We start from the raw sequence: 23,720 nt of genomic DNA, 5'->3' as shown, positions 1-23,720 counted from the left end.
AAGGCTAAATGGATTAAGATTATTTTTTTGTTGTTGTTTTACCTTCCAAACACAGCTTTCCTGGAGAAGGCAGCCATCTCCCAGTGTAATAAGGAATGGAAAAGGTGCTTGCCACCCACTCTAATTACTGTGTAGCATTAGGCTGCTTTATGCTGACAGAGCCAATCATCTCCCGCTAGCAGTGTGATCGCTAACAGTTTGGATGCAGATATCTAATCTATCTGATTTCTAATAAAACTCTTCAAGTTGCCGGGTGCTAGGGTGACCAGACAGCAAATGTGAAAAATCGGGACGGGGGTGTGGGGTAATAGGAGCCTATATAAGAAAAAGACCCCCAAATCGGGACTGTCCCTGTAAAATCGGGACATCTGGTCACCCTACCGGGTGCATATAATGCACTCATAATTTAATGAATGAGTTTTATAGGATTCACTACTGTTAGGGACAAATGCTTTCAACGTTCACATCCTTATGGACAGAGAAGACTTTAAAGAGTTTGAGCTGTGTAAACAAGCTATGTTGCAAAAGTCTAAGCTGACCCTTGAAGGACATAGGAGAAGGGTTCAGGGAGTTCAGAAAAATGGGGGCATGACCTATACTAAGGTATCACTTCAACTTAGGGGTTATGTAAGAAAATGGAGAACTGGTTGGGGGTTACCATGGTTGATGAGGCCTAGGAATTAATGGGTTTAGAACAATTTTATAAACTGCCACCCTGACCTAAAATCAGGGTTAGCAGAAAAAGATCCTAGGGATTTAATGATAATGAGGTAATTGGCAGACTGATATGTACATAGTCAGCTAGGGTTTGATAGAAAACTAAATAGGGATGAAATGGAATCAGAGGACAGGGAGAAACCCATGACTGGAGGGAGGGAAAACACCTCCAAGAAGCTCGGGGCGTGGGGGAAGCGGTGTTCCGTATGTGACCAGTGGGGTTACTTTGCCCAGGATTGCCCTGTCCAGGCCTTGAGGCTCAGTGCAGTGCTGGAAAGGCCAGTTTCCCCCGACCTCAAAGAGTTACCTGTGTGATTAAATCTCCGGAGGGAGGGAGCCACCCAGCCAGAGCAACCATGGCATATAATGTTCCTGTTGACACATTCACATCTCAAACCACTGCCCGTATGCCAGGCTGCACCCTCCTGGGTACAGATCCCTCAGATGGCCAGTGGGAGTGGAAGATGGTGGTCAGTGAGGAAATGTTTATTGGATGGAGGGATACTGGCACTGCTAAGACTATGGTTAAGCCCCATGTCGAAATACCCATCAAATGCTCTGTATGTGAAACCTGGGTTATAATTCCTTGTGTAAAAACCTTCACTTTACCTACAGCAGCACTTTCTATACAGACCCAGGAAGGGTCAGAGGTGCTGGCTGTACGTAAATTGTCAGATATTCCATATTTTTTGCTATTATGGCTTTAAAAGCAGAATGGGTGAATCAATCCCCCTCAGCTCCAGATCGGCAAGCGACTGTGTCAGCCAAAATGCAGATGGGGTAGCTGACAGGGAGGAGGGGGTAGAAGGCTGGGGTGGATCCCCCTGCCAGTATCCAAAAGGAATCAAATTACCTTCCCAGAGTATGCAGACAAATACATGAGGAGAGAATAGATGAGACTGCCTCCTTCTCCAGGGAAGTGCCAAGAGCTACTGACTTAAAGAGAAATTCTCTTGAATCCTGAAGCACAGTCCAGCGATGTAAGTTCTCTGCCTACCCTTCCCAGAGAACCAAAGGCAGTACAGAGCATGGCAAGGACAATGTCTCCAGCCAAAAGTAGGGACACCGAGGCAGCTGCGGTGCACTGCCAAATCTATGACACCCACCCCATGGTGGGAAATGCCCTAGTAAAGGGTTCAACTGCTGCTTGGGAGATGACTAAGGTAACTACAGCCAGGAAAGAGTGGGGACTTCTTCCCACCCCACAGTCTCTGACTGCCTGATAGTCTGAGAAAATGTAAAAAAACATAAGCCGGGTCAAGCCACACACCTTAACTCAGTGTGTGTGGAGCAAAAGGCCACCACAGTGGGGTGATCAGTACTCTTCTTCCCCCAGAGAAGCTGGGGTTAGGCCACCCTCTATCCACTCTCTGCCCTCCAGGCAGCTTTGAAAAACCCTGGTCAGGGTGGAGAGAGAAGCAGGTTTCCACCCAAGAGAGGTGACTGCTGAGGAGCTGGGAGCCAAGGGTGGGTGCCCTTGCTGGACCACAGAGGGGGAATACAGGTGCCATTGCCCTGAACTATGACCACAACATCTATATTTAGGTGCCTAATGATTTCAGTTATAAAATCTGCTTGTAACCTATCTTTGAGAAGCAGTAATAGCGCTATTGTTTGCAGCAGGCATTTGATATTTGGCAAGGAGAAAGCCCTGGGGCCAGAAAAGAACCTTTTCTTAATCTGGTGAAATTCCATTCAGGTTTGGCCAAGATATAAACTTTTAAAAATTACTATTTCCCTTCTGTTGCTTACTTTCCTCATGATAATTTTAGCAGCATCCCAAAAAAATAATAGCTGAACGTGGACATGCTAATCTGGGCTCACGGTGTTACCGTGACCACCATCACAGCAGCACACACTTCTTGGTAAGGTAACACCCATAAGCCGACAGCTTCTCCAGTAGTGGGGCAGTAAGAATTCAGCCAGGCTACCCCTCAATAAGCTCTCTCCAAACCCATCATATGGTTGCAGTTGCCCATCCTCTACTGGAGGGGCACCAGATGGAGAAGGAACTCTAGACACCTACCAGGGAGGGAAGAAAGAGAGTGAACTGAGCCAGGCTGCCCCGATGCCCTTCCAGATCCAGCACATATCCCAGTACAGGGAATGGGATGCTGGGAGCCAACTGTCTTTGGCCTTCTGCCAGCTAATGCTGCAGTCCTAAAGATTCAGTTTACACTCTGCTGACGTTGCACAATTTGGAGAATGGTGTGACAGTTGCACATTACACTCTTAAAACAAATTCTGTTGTGAGTGAGAGGGGGAGTGGACAGAAATGAGAATAGAGATGTTGGCAGAAGAGAGATTATGTAACACCTTGAAGATGAAGACAAGAAGCTTAAATGTGATTTTACTTTGAAATGTGTCTATGTAAAACAACTCTTTAGTCAACAGAGCAGCTCACTCATAGCTGCTGACTTTGGTGACAACGTGTTTTCTCTGGTTTTTATTTCTACAAGTCCTGTAGCGCCAACACAGCTCTGGGAGATGGAAATAGATTCTATTCTTTCTTGTGCATCATCAACAGCATTGTTTATTAAGTTCCAATCCATTCCATCTGTACAAATCCAGTTAAAGCAATAGGATAGCAGAGGTACCATTGAGGGCATTATATGAAGAAAATGGAGTTGCACAGGTTTAACTGAAGACAGCTTGTATGTATAGAATCTTTACTACTGGTGATGGTGCATGACAAAGAAATAATTCATCTTGACTCTCAGATCCCAGGGTAAATTTTGCAGGCTGGCAGCCTGACTTTTAAACTGAGGAAATTTGATCAGGTGCCATTGAGAGACAATAAAAAAGCACCAAATAATGGTATTTTAACAGATCTGCTTTTCAGAGTAGAACCCAACTTTAAAAAGTTAAGAGAAGGGCATGAGAAAACTTTTAAGAAATCTTTATCTATCTCATCCGTAATGTTTTATGACCTTTTTAAGGAATTAATTGCAAAGGAAAGACAGTGGTATATACTGGAGCTTATAGCTTACTGGTTTGCTTGTAGAAACTTAAAGGCTACATCAAATACATCTTTATTAAAAACATAGATTAACAAAATTAGTAAGCACACTCCAAATGTATTTGGTAAATCTACAGAACTGTTGCTTCTTTCCCTTTTGCTCCTCAACTTTTGTAGCAACGTAAATGTGGGGCCTGCTCATAGGAGGTATTGAGCAACCATCTATCCTATCGTAGCCAAGTGGAATTGCAGGACGATAACCCCCACTCAGAATCAGGCTTTTCACTTTGCTACCTAGGAGGTAGAATTGCACACTAGGGCAGTTAGACAGCTGCAGTACAGCAAAGGTATCACATTCTGTGGAAGATGAGTTAAACATCAAAACTGAAAATAATTTACATGAATCTTTATTACCTTTGGATTGTTCATTCTGTTTTCTTTCTCAAAGCTTCTGGTTGCTAAGCCACCTCTGTGTATTTAAAACCTCCTGTCTGTCATAGCTAATCTACGCTTTCTGCCTGTTCCAATAGTTAAAACAGTAAATGGTAATGATGGCAGAAATGGAAGTTTTAGGTTTATGTATTAATTGCATGGAACTGCAAGAAGAGATTAGCTTTACAGATAGACTCCCACGTTCTTTCATGCAAATTAAAAAAAATAAAAGGGCAGATCCCTATCACCTTTGGCTGTGATTGCATCAGCTCTCACAAACCTACGCGGGTTTGGGAATCAGAATGTAAGGTGGAAGATTTTGAAGGAAAACCCAGGTTTTGTAGGAAGAGATACTGGTGATTCAATGGGTAGCATTCTTCTAAGTACTAAACCAGTACTAGCATGAAGTTAGGGAACACTGTTGTGGTGAATATGGTGTAAAAATAAGGTCCTGACTTCATGTCGTTGTGAAAGATTCCAGAGGTCTGTTTAGCCTTATGTCTTCATCAAATTCCAGTATGAACAATTACCTATTGCTTCCCTAAGTTCCCCTGAAGTTTCAAATAAGTTTAATGTTATTCTTCACTTCCTATCCTAAACTTCTATGGAGAGTGGATGTGCTTGGTTAAAGTTACCACATTTTACCCCAGATAAAGGTATGTTTCTGTAATTGTTTAAGTTTTTCTTTCACATAGATACTAGCATTCATGGGAGCAAAGAGTTTGGGGTAGAAATACCCAGATTCTACACTGGGAGAAGTAAAGTAATATTTTAATTAACAAAATGCATGTGGTAAACAGAATCCCTCCTTTATATTCCCAGCCTCTTCCTTCTCCTCTCTGATGATCAATGATTCCGCAATCCATTGTTTACAACATCACAATTCACCAAGTGGCAAGCAATTATGATGCTCCAAGCATCAGTCCATAACATCACTAAATGAGCCAGGCAGGAGGAGGCGAGATTGAGAGGGCTTTTATTTGACTACACATCCTGCTGATAAGTAGTGACTGGAAAAGATATTCTGAAAAGGTACATAATTTAAAAAATATTATTTAGCTTTATTTATAATCTTGCCTCCTCCTGCCTGGCTCATGTAGTGATGCTATGGCCTGATGCTAGGAGCATCGTAATTGCTTACCACTTGGTGAATTGTGATGTTGTAAACAATATATATATAGTGCTGGTCCAAGTTAAGCATGGATTCTGTAAGGACTTGATCCTGCTCCTCATCAGGTTAATGGAAAGATTCCCATTGATTTGAATGGTGCAGGATCAAGAGCTAAGAAAGTAGGTTTCCTGTTGCATATGTAATTTAGAGATGACCCGGGATTTAGACTGAGTAGGTTTACAGTGCTGGGTAAGCACTCTTTTTCTCCTACTTTCTCTCTTCCAGTTGGTGTAGTGATTGGCAAATGATGTGGAGTCAGGATTCCTACCTTCTACTCTCATCTCTGCCACTAATTCCTGAGCAATCTTGGGCAAATCACTTTACTTCCCTGTGCTTCATCTTACCCATTTAAAAATGGTTATAATAATGTTTATGTACCTCACAAGGATGTTGAGGCTTAATTCATTTATGTTTGTAAAGTGCTTGGTTTTAAAGTATGATCTAAGTGCATTCTCTCCTCTCCCTTCCCTTCTCCCATCTCTTTACTTTCTACTTGCCCCTATTATCCATCCGTGCGTGTCTTTTTCTGACTCTTAATATTTCTTTAGGTCTTTAAATATAGAACATTGGTATCAGTTCCCGTCTTGTCCACAGCTCCAAGCTGTCTAATTTGTAGTTATTTGGTGGCTTGTAATTTTCCATTGGCTTTACTTCTCAGCACCAGATCACTGTCATATACAGTAAGCTCCTCTGTGCCAAAGTACTGGGTGAACCCAGGCAGGTGCAGTTGATTAAACTGACTGAAATGTCCTCTAAGCAATTTTGGATGATTTCCAACCAATCCATGTGTAGTGTAAACAAGAGACATAATCTGTCTGCATATGGAACGGGCCAACAACATTCTAGTGCAGGCTCACGCAAACAAAGTAGATGAAACAGTATCTCATGTCATATACAGGAGAGCATATTTACAGATGTGACTTCCAATCACACAGTGATATGAAGAGTTGCCTGTAAATATCTTTCCTTTTAAAAAATATACATATATTTTGGGTATATTTTGCAAATGTTAAGACTGTTGAAAGCTACAGGCTGAAGACAATGTATACAGCATGTCCTCATGCCATGTATTCTAGGTTAGTGGACATCAGTTCGTTAGCAACACTAGTCTTTTAACAGCTGCAGATTAAAAAGGATACTAGCAGTGCAGAAATTTTGTAATATGAACAAATGTACATTATAGGTTGATTCAAGATATCAGCAAACTAATTTAACTTATGACCTCTTGTAAACCAGGCTTGAATTTAGGACTACAGAGGAAGAAAGCAACTCCATTTACCTGCTCTAACATAAAGTATGATGCTTTTTTCACTTAGTAATAAATCAAAGACTCAATTTTAATGTAGATTATGCATAACAAGAAAATCAACTGTGTTTTGTAACTTCTTTCCCCCCTCTAGCTATATCTCTAGTCTATAATTATATGAATCATCATGGCTCACAGGGACATGTTGACAAAGGAGCTGTAGCAATTTTTGTAACACTAACAGTGTTGCCTGTTGATATAAAAGGGAGTCAGGTTTAAAGAACAATTTTGGCGTTGTTACTGCAAAAAGCAAGATTTAGTACATAATAAAGAACATAAGCAGTTTGTGGTGCCAAACAATATCCCCCTGAGCCCCCAAATTTAATACTGTACATTTATACTGACTTCCACCCATGTATGTCAAGGCACTTTTACAAATATTAAGCGTCATGCACTTGGAAGGAAAGAAGGGTGAGATGAGAGGTATTATACCTTTCTTTACAGATGGGGAAACAGACACAAAAAGTTGTTTCTTGACCACGATAACAGACTTCCTATGTATGTCACAATCAAAAATTGTAGCCCATTTCCTGGGTCTAGTGCTGTGATGTAAGTCATCCCTCTTTGCATCAATACAACCACACTGGTGTTGGCCTTAGGACATAACAATCTTCCTGCTGATGTTTGACTTCTTAGGGCCAGGTTTTCAAAAGAGCTCAGCATAATGAGAGATGCTGGGTATTTCAAAAAAAATCTAATCTCAGTTGTGTGTGCTGAGCACTTGAAAAACTAACCCTTAGTATGTTTTGCTATCAAGGAAACATCCAAGTAAGTCTTTGTCAGAGGTGAAAGTAAGCCAGTACGCCATACCGGGGCGGCCCGGCTTCCCCAGGCGGTAATTTAAAGGGCCTGGGGCTCCCAGCAGCGGCTGGAGCCCTAGGCCCTTTAAATTGCCGCCAGAGCTCCGCTGCTGGAGGGAGCCCTGGGGTAGCGGCAGCGGGGCTCTGGCAACAATTTAAAGGGCTGGGGCTCCCGCTGCTTCTACTGCTCTGGGTCCTTTAAATAGCTGTCAGAGCCCCACCGTCACTACCCCAGGGCTCCAGGGGCTATTTAAAGGGTTGGGACGGTAGAAGCAGGGGAGTCCTGGATCCTTTAAATAGCCCTAGAGCCCTGGAGTAGTGGCGGGGCACCGGGGGCTATTTAAAGGGCCGGAGCTCCCGCTGCCTCTACTGCCCTGGGCCCTTTAAATAGCCCCCAGAGCCCTGCTGTCGGAGCCCGGGGGTAGCAGCGGTTTAAAGGGCCCGGGGCGGTAGCAGCGGCTGAGCCCTGGGCCCTTTAAATTGCTGTCGGAGCCCCCAGCTGCCGCTGCTACCCCGGCGGGGGAGGGCACTTACCAGTATAGGGCAGGCCGGGACTGGCTCTGATCCCCCATCCCTGCCCCTTCTGGGGGCCAGAGCTGGCCCCAACCCAGCCTCGTACCGGTAAGTCCCTATTTCTACTTTCACCTCTGGTCTTTGAGTATTGGACCATAGGTGGTAATATACACCTCTTCCTTTTTTAATATCTTTCCTTTCATACAGTGCTACCAACCTTGTCTGAGTTAGACTCTTGCTTCCTCCCCAAATATGAAAAGATCATAAGCCATGCGTGACTTTGGTTTAACAGTGTTTATATTAGAAAGACAGTGCTTTCTAAAATGGGAGCTCTCACAGTACAAGGCTGCATCTTATCTGCGTTTCTTAGCTATGTGAATCACCAGGCTCGTCATACCCACAAAATACAAATCTTTGAAGTGCCACACTGCCCGAGCTGCTCTAGCATGTTTACCATTTTCTTCTAGCCTCTGGCAGCTGTGGATAAAATCGCATGTGGGCAGATGATTTTAAAATCCACCTGGGATTAAAAAGCTTGCCTAATGCACAGCATCTGGTTCAGGCTTCATAAACGTGTCCTGTAGTTACTTGGTCTTAACACCAACTTTGTGTGTGCGTGAAAGCAGGGTCTTGTTGTGTATAGTTTCCATGACTTCTTGTCATTCAGCAAGGAGGAGGAAGGCGGCAATTGGAAAACACATGCATGTGATGGGCATTTTGAAAACTAGCGCAAGTGCTGGGACTTCCCTCTGTGTGTGCACTGTACTATGGCAATGCCCCAGCAGGCTACAGACAGCACAAATCCTTAACGCTAGAGTTCAGTAACGCCAGCTGCCGCTCCTGCCTCCGTCGTACCCCACTATCACTTCCCCCAAGCCTCATCCTCTGCAGAGGCGCCCAGCTCTCTCCCCTACCCCCTCGGGGGCACCCAGCTACCCCCCCACCCCCCTCGGAAGCGCCCAGCTACCCCGCGTCTCCCGGCTCCCCCCAGCTCCATCCCTGTCTGGGGCGACCCAGCCCAGCCCTCGGGCCGCCCCGCGACGGGAACAGGACTGGACGGGGGGCAAGGGGTGGGGCTAGGGCTAGTTCGGGGACAGGGATGGGGCGGGGCCGAGGACACGTTCGGGGGCGGGACTGAGCGGTGTGGCGCAGGGGGCGGGGCGAGGGCACGTTCGGGGGCGGGGCTGAGCGGTGTGGCGCAGGGGGCGGGGCGAGGGTACGTACGGGGGCGGGGCCGAGCGGTATCGGCAGGGGGCGGGGCTGGTGGCGCCGCGCCTGGCGGGGGGCGGAGCCTGCGGCGCTGGCGTGGGGCGGCCGGGGGCGGCGCGCTCTGAGCGCCGAGCGGGCTGGAGCCGAGCAGCAGGCGGGTGTGTTCCCCTCTCCCCGCGGCGGGCGGCCCGGCGGCGGCGGTGCGAGTAGGGGTGGGCTGGTGCGTGTGCCCCTCGCGTAGCGCGGGGGCTGGTGCGTGTGGCCGCAGGGGGCGGGCGTGCAGGCGCGCTGGGGGCAATGGGGGCGCGTGTGGCAGGGCCTGCAGGTGTGAGAGGTCGGGTCCCTCCGGGTCGGTCCTGTGGGTGCTGAGGGGAATTTACTTCTCGTGACAACAGCTCAGTGACCAGCTGGACAAGTGTCCCCAAAGCGGGTGGGGCGGCAGAGGCAGGTCCGTCTCCCTGGTCTCCGTAATTCCCTGCCCGCGTAGCTGACAGCAGGTGCGGACCAGGAGGGGACAGGCGCTGGACATCCCCGTTCTCTGGCTGGGTCAAAGCGGGGGCGAGGCGGATTTTCCTGACGCTGCTGAGGGCGCTCCTCCTCCGCAATCTGCTGCCGGGCTGTCTCGCCAATTAGGTTTATTGATGAATTGCTGACCCTCGTTTTTTAAAAATCAACCCCCCAAGAATACTCCCCTTTCTTTGTCCTCCCACCCTTTGGAAGAGACGGGGCTGTGAAATGGGCTGCCCTGCGTGAGTCAGATCACAGCCCCTGAGTGCCTGTGTAGTTCAGTTTCCGTAACTTTATTGGCATGCTGGGTAGAGCTGGGTGAAGCTGGGTGAAAGTTTTTGGGAAAATAGTTTATTGAATGAAAAATAAATTTTTGATCAATATGAAACTGTTCATGAGTTTCACACAAATAGTTTTGGCTGTTAAAAACAGCCAAAGGAGAAGGGAATGGCGGTGGTGATGCTGCTGTCGCTTTCTAACATTCTGACCTTTTAGTCGAGAGGTTAGGGCACACATCTGGGATGTTGGAGACCCAGGTTCAAATATCCGTTCTGGAACAGGCCCAAAATTTATTAATTGAAAATTGTGAAAAATTTCACACTTGGTATGACCCAAACCAAACTTTTTTTTTGTTTTTGGAACTGTCACTAAACACAAAAACAACAACAAAAAAATCAGTTATTCTTTTAGCTTTAATAATGAGGCATGCAAGTATTAATGTATTAAGTTCCACTAAGTATCTTTCTCAGACAGGATTCACTCTGATAATGAGGTTTTATACAGTGTGTCTAGTCATATTGTTAGAGCAGCGGGCTATGTGTGGGCAATCCTGTCTCCTGTGGTCTCATTTTCCTTTGGTTGCAGGCTGTAAAACAGGTTAAGAATAGCAGAACTTATTCTAATTTGATTGTAGAGTTGCCATTTGTGAAGGGACACATACATGTGTGTGGGAGAGGTTGATGGGAATTTAGTAAGGCAGAAAGTGTGGTATTAGAGTGATCAGGGTTTCATTACTTGGTGGGCTGTATTTCAGCTCATTTTAGAGACCCTCCAAGAAACAGTGTTTAATAAAACTAGTGACTTATTTCTAGGAGACAAACTCTCTTCCTCTATAATTAATCTCCTTCCCTCACCCGAGTCTATTTCTTCTCTTGCTCTAAATGGCCAATAACTTTAGATCTAAGGAATATTGTTTCCCTTATATAATCTGGCTTGCATTTTTGGCTAAATATATTACAAAGTGTTCTCTTTACATTTTGAGATCTTTGCATAGCTTCCCCCAATTTATACAAATTTTACAAATTGTTAAAGTGAAGGAATTGGGGGAGTTTCAGGGAACCTGTCATACTGTAGGTAAAGTAGTAGGTTTAAAGCATCAGACTGGATTTCATATTAAAGAGGACACATTTTTAATTTGAGAAAGTATTATTCCTTGCTACTTTGTAAACCCTTACAGACTGCATAGATTTCACCTTCCCATGTTTACATTGTGTAGTGTATGTAGTAATGTAACACAAAGATACTACTATGTAATTCTTGTACTTTATTGGATTTGATATGCACTTGGCTTTTGAAACATTATCGTGTGTCTGACCTCTACTATGTAGAAAATGTTGGCTGCTGTTACTTAAAATATTTGCTGTGTACAATACTGTTATCTAACTTTAGAGACCTATGTGTAGCAGCATTTAAATATTACTTGTATGCATTTTCTTTGCCCACCTGATTTCTGTTGGATTTTTGAGAGGAGGAGGTGAACAGCAGTTTAACGCAACATCGTCAAGGTTGGCAGGCCCAAAGCTTAACAAAATTTTTCTGAACTTTTTAGCGTCTCACACATACCCAAAATGAAAACCGATTTAAAAATTTTATTAAGATGATGTTAAAAAAAAATAGTGAACAGAGTTTGAGCATAGAAGGGAATAATATACAGATTATCGAGGGTGCAAAGTTTGGTTTAAGATAAGGTGGCATGAGGAATACATAATCTGCAATATCCCCGATTGGGGGTAAAAGGTTGATGGGTCAAAGTACAGACATTGAGATATGAGGATATGAAGTTCATAAAGTGGCTATGTTCGGGTGTGGATAATAATGAGTGGATATGATGATGAGGATGGATTGATCCTCATTTGGTGAGATTTAATGTTCAGGGAGTTTATGGTTCCAGTTCATATGATCCAACGGAGAAGGTCACTTGGTCTCTTTCTCGTAGTGGGAGAACGATGTCACTCTGGCTCACGCCTCCTGGTACTGTCGGTGGCCAGTGATGTGCTCGATGTAGATGTCCCTGGACCATCGGATGGCGTCTGAGACCATGAGGCGCCGCATGAGACGTGTGTAGCGTCGACCAATCCCGCAGGTCCGCAGACACGCTCGTTGCAGGGGTCCCAGGCACCCAGGGCTCCGACAATCAGGGCGTCCATCTGTACCTCATAGCCCTTTGCTCTAAGGGTGTCAGCCAGGGGGGCCTACTTTTCCAGCTTACGAGCTCAGGCTTCGCAAAATGCCGGGGTCCTGTTCTCAAAGGAGACTGTGACGTCGACGAGAATGATCTTTTTCTGGACCTCGTCGGTGACCACCACGTCAGGTCGTAGCTGGCTGTCAGTACCGGCGATGGTGCAGTTCACGGAGATCTCCCCTAGGCGTGGCGCGGTGGCTTTCACCAGGCGGTTCTGGATGGCGTTGTGGCGCAGCTGCCAGGCTCTGGAGTGGGGTTTGCAGCTGCACAGGACATGGGGCAGGGTCTCGTTGGGGTAGCCGCACTTCCTGCAACGCTTGTCTCGTTCCCGTGGCGGACGGCTCCATTGAGCGGGACGCAGTTGAGCCGGGCACGGTGAATGAACCGCCAGTCGGCGAAACGGGTGAAGCCACCCCCGGCGAGGAAGTGGTTGCTAGCCTCCCACTTGCTGGTCAACTCAAAGGCTTTACCCTGGTCCGGTTTACGCTTCAGGGTTTCCACGTACAGCGAGCGGATGGCGGCCTTCAGAGTTCTCTCCAGCAAGCCCCTGGCCGTCGGGATGACGATGGTGTTGTCGTCTGACCTGATCTGCAGCACCCGGACTCCCAGCTCCTGGCGCTCCTTGCACCACTGCCAGCGGCAGCCGATCCACTTCCCCAGGCGACGCGTGGCGTTGCGAGTGTGGGACCACAGTGAAGCGATGTTGCGCCCGTCCCTTCCGAATTCCCCATCCAGGGAGCCGCTCAGGAAGGTGGCGATGTCTTGGTTCGAGGGGGCTCTGCCAATCCGCTTCTCTGTTGCATCACGCAGGGCATTCGCCGCAATGTTCCTCACCGTGGCGTCAGGACATGTCAGCAGGCGGAAGGCGTGGGTGATCACCGCGATGTCACACAGGTCACCCATGCAGGGGACGTTGGCGCCGCCGTGCCTGTGTGCAAGGTAGACCAGCTCATTGCTGGCTCTCTGGGGAAGGAACAGCCACTTCTTCACTAGCTTCCGGATGATCTTGTCTGCCTTGTCGAGGGGCACCTTCGCCACGGCAGATCCCCTTAGGGTGAACGAGATGCGTGGGATCAGGAAGATGTTCAGGGCGTTTATCTTCTGCCATGGTGCCAGCAGGGAGGCATCAATCTTGGCGGCATCCTGCAAGATCTCCTGGATTGTGTCCTCGGGTGTCTGCCGGACACGGAACCCGGTTGGCGTGCCCAGGTGCTGGTATGCCTGCCCCTCTGCCAGGGCGGAAGCCCAGCTTCTTGGCCTGGAAACCAGTTAACATCCAAGGTGTTGAGTTTTCACATGATAGCTTTCTGCACTGTACATTTCCCTCTATAGTTCAGAGAGCGCAAGATTCTTGCAAATCCTGCCTGCTCTCTAAAGTGCTTGGATATCCTGCTTGCTCACAATAGAAGAGTTCTCAGGCAACGGGATGGTTCACTGTGTACACTTGTCATCACAAATAAAAGCACATGTAGTAAGTTTTGCCTGAAAAATCTCTAGTACCATTTTAATGTATCTCTAACCAACTTCCCCCTTATAAATGCTTTCAGTTACCCACCTTTCTAGAGGCCCTCATCCAACAAGTACTTTTGAACCTTTAGGATAAAAGATTGTCAACTCAGAAGCACTGGTGCACCAAAAATCTCACTCTTCAGTGTAAAGACAAGGTCTTCTACCTGACTCTCCTTTGATTTGCAAAGACACTGTTCTTATTCTTAATCTCCAAATGTTAAGAAATCCATGCTTGCTTTTCAACATTCAGTGCTCTCCTATACCCACTTGATGACTCCTTCATGCTTCCTATCATATGCAATGACATTTCCCATTGTCATTTTCAAACGTTCTTCAGCCGCAACTTACATTACCGTTACCTTACAGTTCTTTCCTCACTTCCTCTAAATTTCCTCAACCATCCCTTTACAGACCCCCACATTTCTGATCCTACCAACATCTTCCATTCCAGGCTTTATAGGCCATCATGATGTAAATATGAGATTTGCTTTTCTATCATGTTCTTGATGGTTATAAAGCAGACTCTCTTGTAAAATTGTTCTAACTTATTTTCCCTTATTGGCTGATGTAATGGTGGGTCCACTTCAGATCTAAGTTGAGAACATGGCACCCAACAATGAATTGTGCTTGGTGCTGAAGGAGATAAGGTTTTTACTTGGTTTAAGATCAACATCTTCAATCCATTTTTAAAACTTACGATTTAATATTTTGGAAGGTGGATTGGTCTGAGAACATTTTGGCAGTGTGGGCCTCTCAAATAAGGCAGTGACTTTATTTAGGGAATCATCAAAAGGAGCCCGAGTAGCCTGATGCATGTGTAGTATACATAAAACAACTTCGCATAAATTAATAAATTGTCAAAAGTGACCTCCACTTGTTCCTTCCCCATTCACTCAGGCAAAAGCCTAGATAAATAGATGAATCTTAATAATAAGTGAGCCTTGAAGCTGAATAAATTCTAGCTCTCTCAGGCCAACTGAATAAGTGAATTTCTGAGTCAACAGTGCTCTACAACCAGTCTTCATAGTAGAAATTTCATTAGAAGGTGCACAAGTGATGCATCAGTGATGAATACGTTATAAATAAGGCTATGATTTAATCACGGGTATTTTTAGCAAAAGTCATGGGCAAGAAACAAAAATTCACGGCCCGTGACCTGCCCATGTCTTATACCATAAATACCCCTGATTGAATCATGGGGGGTGGGGAACCCGGGAGGCTCCGCTGCCACTCTGGCTACCGCTGGGAGGGAGCCCTGGCTGCCACAGGACCGCTGTCCCGGCCGCCCCAGGATTGCTGCTGGGAGCCACCGAGCTGCTCCTGCCACCCCCCGGGACTGCTGCTCAGGTGTTCCCTGGGGCAAGCCGCACTGGCTACTGCTTGGGTAGTCCCAGTAGCTGGTACAGCTGGCCCTGGGGCCAGCTGCTTGGACAGTTCTGGGATCAGCCACACTGGCCGCTGCAGAAGTTACGGAGGTCGCAGGAAGTCACAGAATCCATGACTTTCTCGACCTCTGTGACAAACATGGAGCCCTATAAATTCCTGCGTAAGAGGTATACACATTGACTTCCAAAAATACTCAAGAAGCTGACTGAGGAGATATCTGAGCCATTAGTGATTATCTTCAAAAAGTCATGGGAGAGATTTCAGAGGACTGGAAAAGGGCAAATATAGTTCCAGTCTATATAAAAGGAAATAAGGACAACCTGGGGAATTACAGACCAGTGAGCGTAACTTCAGTACCCGGAAAGATAATGGAACAAATGATTAAGCAATCAGTTTGCAAACATCTAGAAGATAAGGTGATAGGTAACAGTCAGCGTGGATTTGTCAAGAACAAATCATGTCAAACCAACCTAATAGCTTTCTTTGGGAGGGTAACAAGCCTTGTGGATGAGGGGAAGCAGTAGATGTGGTATATCTTGACTTTTGATGCTCTCGCATGATCTCACAAACAAGCTAGGGAAATACAACCTTGATGGAGCTACTATAAGGGGGCGCATAACTGGTTAGAAAACCGTTCCCAGCGAGTAGTTATCAGTGGTTCACAGTCAAGCTGGAAGGGCATATAAAGTGGGGTCCCACCGGGCTTAGTTTTGGGTCCAGATCTGTTCAGATTTTCATCCGTGATTTAGATAATGTCATAGAGAGCACACTTATAAAGTTTCCGGATGATACCAAGCAGGGAGGGGTTGCAAGTGCTTTGGAGGATAGGATTAAAAGTCAAAATGATCTGGAGAAACTAGATAAATGGTTTGAAATAAATAGGATGAAAGTCAGTAAGGACAAATGCAAAGTACTCCACTTAGGAAGGAACAGTCAGTTGCACACACATACAAAATGGGAAATGACTGCTTAGGAAGGAGTGCTGCAGAAAGGGATCTGGGGGTCATAGTGGATCACAAGCTAAATATGAGTGAATGGTGTAATACTGTTGCAAAAAAAAGCAAACATCATTCTGGGATGTATTAGCATAATTGTAAGCAAGACATGAGAAGTAATTCTTCTGCTGTACTGTGTACTGATACAACCTCAACTGGAGTATTGTGCCCAATTCTGGGCGTCACATTTCAGGAAAGATGTAGACAAATTGGAGAAAGTCCATAGAAGAGCAACAAAAATGATTAAAGGTCTAGAAGACATGACCTATGAGGGAAGATTGAAAAAATTGGGTTTGTTTAATCTGGAGAAGAGAAGATTCAGTGGGACATAATAGTTTTTAAGTACATAAAAGGTTGTTACAAGGAGGAGGGAGAAAAATTGTTCTCCTTGTCCTATGATCAGAGGTTAAGAAGCAATGGGCTTAAATTGCAGCAAGGACAGTTTAGGTTGGGCGTTAGGAAAAACTTTTGCCTAGGGAGGTTTTGGAATCTCCATTATTGGAGATTTTTAAGAGCAGGTTAGAAAAACACCTGTCAGGGATGGTCTAGATCGGGGTGGGCAAACTACGGCTCGTGTCCTGCCCGGCCCCCGAGCTCCTGGCCCGGGAGGCTCGCCCCGATCCTCCCCTGATGTTCCTCCTCCCCCGCAGCCTCAGCTCACACCCCCCCCCCCCCCCGGCCGGCGCAATGCTCTGGGCGGCAGAGCTGTGAGCTCCTGGGGCAGTGCAACTGCAGAACCTGGCCTGACCCGGTGCTCTGAGCTGCGAGGTGGCAGCGGCATGGCCTGGCTCCAGCCGGGCGGTGCAGCTGTAGCGTTGCCAGCCACCAGTGTGCCAGGCAGCGTGGTTATGGGGCAGGGTGCAGGGGGTTGGATAGAGGGCAAGGGAATTCGGGGTGGTGGTCTGTGGATGGGGGTGTGGATAGGGATCGGGGGGGGAAACAGGGTTGAATGGGGGCAGGGGTCCCGGGGGGCAGTCAGGAAGGGGGAAGTTGGATGGGGTGGCGGGGGGCAGTCGGGCAGGGGTTTCAGGGGACAGGGAGAAGGGGTGATTGGTTGGATGGGGCAGGGTTTCCCTGTGGGGGGGCAGATAGGAGGTGGGGGGCAGGCCACGACCCCCTCCCCTAACCGGCCCTCCATACAATTTACAAAACCCGATGTAGTCCTCAGGCCAAAAAGTTTGCCCGCCCCTGGTCTAGATAATACTTAGTCCTGCCATGAGTGCAGGGGACTAGACTAGAAGACCTCTCAAGGTCCCTTCTAGTCCTACGATTCTGTGATTGTGATCTACTAATTTTATGAAGAACCTACCCTGTTTAAACTTCACACCTAACTATTTAGGTTTTAGTGTTCTTTTGATTGGTATATGTGACAGAACTGTATAGCTGATGATTATGTCACTCTTCCTGTGAATAGAAGTTTACAGAGTCACTAGCGAGATGGTTTTACTCAATAGCCAGAAATAAGTGTAGTGATCCATAGGGATGGGATGTCTCTATGGTGTTTTTTTGTTTTTGGAGAAAACCCTTTGAAATTGTGGTATTCTAGTAATATATCTAACTTTTCAGGAAGTAAACATGATTGGAAACAATTTCATTTGCATAAGAAGTTTAGGGTAGCAGAAAGTAGTAACCCCTGTGTTATGGCACCTCTATTCTTGTAAAAAGTGTCATGGTACCTTTAAGTGTTAGTGCCCAGGACCTAGGTTTTCAATTTCTCATCCAAAAGATAGTATTTCCAATAGCACAGTTACCCTAGCAGAATGATGGTGGTATTGATTCAGTTCTAGCTAAGAAGTGGTGCCAGCTTCTGTAGTACTTGCTAAGGTGGGTGTTCTCTTTTACATTTACTGACCAAGTCTCATTTGATCCTGTTCAAATTGGACTAGATTGCAGCCTGGCTAATAGAAAATGTAATTAATCATGCTGTTAAATATTTCTGTATGGCCATTTGATTTTAATTATTATTTTTACTAGGTTATTCTGGGGCTTAGAAAGTTGTCTGGAAGTACTGGAGGTTACAGCACCACGGTAAGTACACTGTATTAAAATTTAGGGCAGGCAAGTTGGGAAGGGAACTGACATGGAGGCAGGCAGAGCAGGGAGGGGCACAGGGAAATTTAGGCAAGGCTCAGGAATGAATCAGCCCATGAGAATTGGGGCCATCCATGGGAAGATTAACATGGTGAGAACACTCTTCATTTTTGGGAAAGGGAGTGGGTAGATTGACTGGTTTCTTGTTTGTGGGGGCAGGAAAGGGAGGTGAAGCTTGAGATGAGAATGCTGAAGATGAGTAATAGTTAGCACTTCACATTTTCATAAGGGTGTACAGACATTAAACCTTACTTACAGCATGCCTGTGAACTATGGCAGTATCCCTTTAACTATTTGACAGATGGAGAAACTGAGACAAGGATTTTAAATGACTTCCCTAAGATAATAAAGCAAATCTGTGACAGACAGGATTACAACTTGGGTGTTCCCAGCAGCATGCTCAAGCTACTAGTTTCTACTAATAAGTACAGTTTATTATCACAAAACTTTAATAATTACAATGTTTTGCCTGTTTCAAAAAGGAATGAGATGAACTTCAGTGTAAATCACTGTTTATAGTTGTGTATTGTAATAGAATGTAACCTACAGTATTTGGAGTGGGTTTTTTCTCCTTGTTTAAGGTGGCTTTCTAGAAGATGACCATAGAGGATCTCCCAGAACCTTCCCAAGAAGGAGATTCATTGATTGAAAGATATCAGTTTTTATTCCCAGGCTCTGAAACATCAGTTACTTTTTCAGTTGCAGCAGCACCAATGCCTTCAGACTGTGGTATGTATATTTACAGAAGGCAAGTGTTTGTGAAACTACTTTGAGATCATGTGCAGTGCCTGAGTTTGAGAGAGTGAAGTGAGATTAAAGAATACCATCAATTTAAAAATTATGCTTCTGTCTGAAAATGTATCTACAGTTTATTACAAGTACACCTCTACCCCGATATAACGTGATCTGATATAACACGAATTCGGATATAACGCGGTAAAGCAGTGCTCCGGGAGGGTGGGGCTGCGCACTCCGGTGGATCAAAGCAAGTTCGATATAATGCGGTTTCACCTATAACGCGGTAAGATTTTTTGGCTCTTAAGGACAGCGTTATATTGAGGTAGAGGTGTAATACCTGAAATTTCTACAAGTGAAATTAGTGGAAAAATATTTTCTAGTTTGTACATTTCAAAGCACTTTGTTTTCAGTCAGTTTTGCTATTTCTTCTGCACATTCAGTTACCATGACCTTCACCTGGTTTTTGTAGGCTCCTCACACGTCAACTTGGAAGTGAAAGTTGTCTAAATTTTTTTTTTTTTTAAAAAGAAAGGTCTGTAAATCCACAGAAATTGGTAGGTTGACTCAAATGCAGGTGCAGTGCCTGAAAATATTTTAAAATCACTTTTAAGAATTTACCAGATTTCTAGTGGGAGAGGCCCCATAAGTACTCCATTTTCGAAACACACAGTGGGACTTTCAGGGGGAAGAAAACTTCTCTTGGAAACATTGTGTTCATTACTAAGGAGAACAGTATAACTTCCATAAAGATAGTGGAATTTGCCTTTTTGAGATATTATTAAATTGTCTTTATATTCATCCTTTGAAAATAGTTATATATTTGAAACAGGTTAAATAAATATTGTCCCATTTGATTTAGTGATTAATTGGAAATGTTTAAGAAAATCTTTACCCTCCCTTCAGATATCAAGGGTGCTTGGGAAGTGTAAAAAGCTATTTTTCAATTCTGGTTTCCCCAGGCATTGATTCCATATAACATATCTTTATTGTACTTCCATGCTGCTGAACACTGTAGTATTCTATGTTCAGGAAAATTAATGTTCTTGAGACCAATCTCAATTGCTGGTGTGAGGATCTGGGATTTAAGGTTTTAAGGATTGAACATGCTGTATTTTAATATGTGAATATGTATCTTTTATTGCTTAGTCCCATTTTTTTTGATAGATCTACTTACTCAATGAGCCAATCATTTCTGCCAGTGATGCTGGCCTAGATTGCCTGTTTTTCCACTTCTCCCTCAAGCACCTCCCTGGTTTCTCCCATTCTGCACCCTGTGTGTGTGGGAAAACCTCCCTATCTGAATATGTAAAGGCACCACCCTACTCTGTATCTTTCCTTAAAATCTTCTTGTGATATGGAGGCAGGCAGAGCAGGGAAGGGACACAAGTCACCAGTTAGGCAGTAGTTAGGCTAGTGGTGAGATGGGACTTCTGTTGTTCTGCTGAACTTCGTTTAAATGTAACCTCATCTGATCTCCCATACCACATGATTTCTATTTTGTCCACCTGTTGAAGTCTGTCTGAAATCCAAATTGTGAGCTCTCTGGGTCAGGAACTGTTGTCTTTGTTACTTAGCACAATGGGGCTTGATCCATGTTTGGGGTTCTGGGCAATTCCCTAACGTAAATAATGTAGGGGTTTGCGCTAATATTTATAGACTCCTATATATGACTTCGTGTTCAAAGTTTTGTTTTTTTGTTACATGCTGAAAGGACTCTGTAAAAATTGAGTCATGGGGTTCATGTTTGTTCTCTTAACTTTCCATAGCTAAGTTGCTCAGTTTACCAGTTAAAAAGATAATTTCTTTTTAACTACCAGCACCACGAACTAAGTCTGGGATCTGAAAGCTTAACTGTACACTTTCTGGTCTGTACATTATTTAACACTAATGCTTCTCCATTCAGATAACAATTCTCTCGCACTTCCAGAGCTGTCTGACGCTATCAGGAATAAAAATTAATAACTAACCTTTATTTGTATCAAAATAATAAACAGATTTGAATACGCACAGTGAGTCTGAACTCTACCTTACCAGCTTTATTCCAGCTTCACTCTGAAACACTGTTTTTAACCTATTATAACACTGTAATGGAGAAGAAAATCTGAACAAGTGAGCAGAACTGTCAATAATATAGTTATAACTTCTTCTGTCAGAGGATCTCAAAGCATTTAACAAATATTTGTTTATTCCTCAACTCTATTGGAGATTTAAGTGTGGCATGTGGCGTTTTCATTTTAGATTTTGGGGGAAACTGAGGCATGGGACGATGAAGGGCATTATCCTCTTTTTCACTAAACGTGAAGAGACTTACCAAAAGTCTCACAGGGCATTAGTGTAGTAGTACACCTCTACCCTGATATAACGCGGTCCTCGGGAGCCAAAAAATCTTACCGTGTTATAGGTGAAACCACGTTATATCGGGTAGGGAAGGCTGTACCTCCCCAAACAGCCTGGCCCCGCCGCCATCCGACCCCCACCTATTTCCCGCCTCCTGGCTGACCCCTCAGAACCTCTGACCCATCCAACCGCGCCCCCCCCCCCGCTCCTTGTCCCCTGACCGCCTCCCGAGACCCTCTGCCCCTTATCCAACGCCCCAGCCTGGCACCCTTAACACGCCTCTCAGAGCAGCGTGTCAGAGCCGTCCCTAGAGGGGGTGCGGGGCCCGGGACAAATCAGCCTCCCCGCTAGTCTCCTCACTGTCCACCTAGCGCTCCCACCCGCCCGGCCGCCGCTCGTGTCCTCACCCCACCTACCCGCCACCCACCCATCACTCGCCTCCCCGCTAGTCTCCTCATCGTCTGTCCGGCACGTCTCCCTGCCCCCGCCGCTCTCCTAGCCGTCTTCCCACCCGCTTGCCTCCTCACCCCCCTCCTGCCTGCCGCTCCCCATTCGCCTCCTCACCCCACTTGCCCACCCACCTCCAGCCTGCCTCCCACCCTTAACACGCCACTCAGAGCCGCGTGTCGGAGCCAAACACGCTGACCCCCCAGAACGCACAGCCCCGCCCCCTAGAGTGCTGCTTTACCGCAATTTCTGCGAACCCATGTTATATCGGGTCGCGTTATATCGGGGTAGAGGTGTAGTAGAGAAACCCATTCCTGTTGACTTGCAATCCCATGCTTTAGCCATTAGATTATGTAGCCACTGTGATGAGTACAAAGATGCCATTTTACAGTCACCTGTTTAACCATAACCATACCAAAATGGTCGTTATTTCTGCTCAGCCCGGGTACTCTCTCTGATTACCTCTTAATGGTATCTAGAGCTTAGCTTCAGCAATGTGTGTGCGCCTTGAGAGAGCAGGTACTAGGTAAGAACCAAGGGTATTGGATCTGCTTTTTAGCCTCCTATCAGCTCCTTTCTTCCTGTGTATGGTGGTGGTTGTGCTGTTTATCTGTCAGGTTTATAAAACGTTTTACTGTTTACTGGTATGGATATCATAGCTGGTGAACTGGTATACGCTTTTTATTAGTTTCTCTCCTCAGTATTTGTTTGGGATACTATAGTTTTTTTTATCCAAATGGTTGTTATGTTATATTAAAAAGTTGCCTTCCAGTACATAATAGAGAAACAACTTCCTAGCAGTTTAGAGATCTGGAGGAGATACATGGGAGATAATCATGGCTAGGCCACTGTCTGCTTGTGACTTGCTGTGATAGCTTTCAGCATGAGATTTTCTTGGGCCCAGAAAGAGGATAAATATAATGGGTACGTTCTACTTATTCCCAAAGCTATATGATTTGTTGGTGCAGGGTAGCTTGTGTTAAGAAGCAAGGCTTGAGTGCTGCTGAGAGTTGAGATTTTTGACAGAATTTGGATTTGAATTAGAATTGCTAAGTGGTAAATAGCTTTGAAGCTCTACACTGTTTTCTGCCCTTTGGAGTCAAGGGGACGTGATGAAAGAAGCTTTAGAATATTGATGTGTGCGCTCCTCATTTGCTTTCTCTCTTGACCCAATTGAAGTTGTAGTGAGTCTCACTTTTTTGGGGAAAAGTCGTGGCGATGCATCCAGAGGTAGTTTATACCATCTCAACTCCTCCAGTGTCATGCTCTCAGCCCTGTCCCAGAAGTCTGAGACCTATATTTACTCAGAGTAATATCTCTGTCCAGCTTAGCCCTGTATCTGCAACTGATGCAAGACAAGTTGACATTTTGTGCATTCATTATAAACCTTTTAGAAGGCAGCACCATAGTAGCCTTTGGGGTGATAAAAGTTCAGTGATTTCCAGTTTCCAATCATTGGCTGAGTAAGACACATCTCGTTTCCATTCCTCCTGCAAATAATCATAGCTATCCAAATTCTTATTTTCAGGGTTTAAAAATTTTCACTAATACACAGCATACTACCTTGTGTTGGTGGGGGACATACATAGGTTTTTAATCTGGAAGACTGTATCTTTGATGCCTGCATTTTGGGTTGTAGTGAATGCCTTTCCCTTATTATCCTGATTATTCTTTATTTCTGTTCTCCTGGATGTCATGTATAAGTGTGCATGGTTTTTCTGTGATATTATTTTTTGGGGGAGGGAGGGGCAGGTTCATAACGTTGAGTAAGCAAGTGCAGGTTCCATCACTGTAATTGAATCTACTAAGGGCTTGTCTGCGCTCAAGAATAGCTTTGATTCAGCAATCTGTGACCAGCCTGAAGCATGGGTAAATGTCTGTTAGCATAATTGTTGCAAACACTTGTATGTCCTTGTCTAAACTTAAAACTCAGCCCCAGAGCACCAATACAGCTATGCTGATTGCTGAATTATGGCTTTCGCAAAGTGTAGATAAGGCCTCAATGAGAAGAAAAGATAAAAAGTTAAGGGAAGAGGCTGAATTTGCTTGTGATTCTGAAGTTCAGATCTGTGCATCTCCTCTCTACTTCTTGCCTCAAAAAAGTTTTGAAAAGTAGATGCATTGTTGAAGCATTTTAATACC

The 23,720-nt window shown here is 45.3% G+C and overlaps 1 protein-coding gene across 6 annotated transcripts in view; it reads left to right on the top strand.

Annotated features, from left to right (window-relative positions):
- CLIP4 (CAP-Gly domain containing linker protein family member 4) overlaps positions 1-23,720 on the top strand; it is a 75,364-nt gene that overhangs the window by 15,297 nt on the left and 36,347 nt on the right. For 2 of the 6 annotated variants that reach the window (XM_054022044.1, XM_054022049.1), the window contains exons 2-3: positions 17,940-17,993; positions 18,638-18,785. In XM_054022044.1, coding sequence (XP_053878019.1) covers positions 18,653-18,785 — 133 coding nt within the window. In that variant the 5' untranslated portion in view covers positions 17,940-17,993; positions 18,638-18,652. Of the gene's footprint in view, positions 1-9,218; positions 9,266-9,285; positions 9,328-9,584; positions 9,605-17,939; positions 17,994-18,637; positions 18,786-23,720 lie in introns of those variants that run through there. The other 4 variants (XM_054022043.1, XM_054022048.1, XM_054022045.1 and 1 more) reach the window with 4 other exon arrangements.

Source organism: Malaclemys terrapin, chromosome 3 (assembly GCF_027887155.1).
Source record: "Malaclemys terrapin pileata isolate rMalTer1 chromosome 3, rMalTer1.hap1, whole genome shotgun sequence".
Classification (NCBI taxonomy): Eukaryota; Metazoa; Chordata; order Testudines; family Emydidae; genus Malaclemys; species Malaclemys terrapin.
This window is presented reverse-complemented; position numbering and strand designations above follow the sequence as displayed.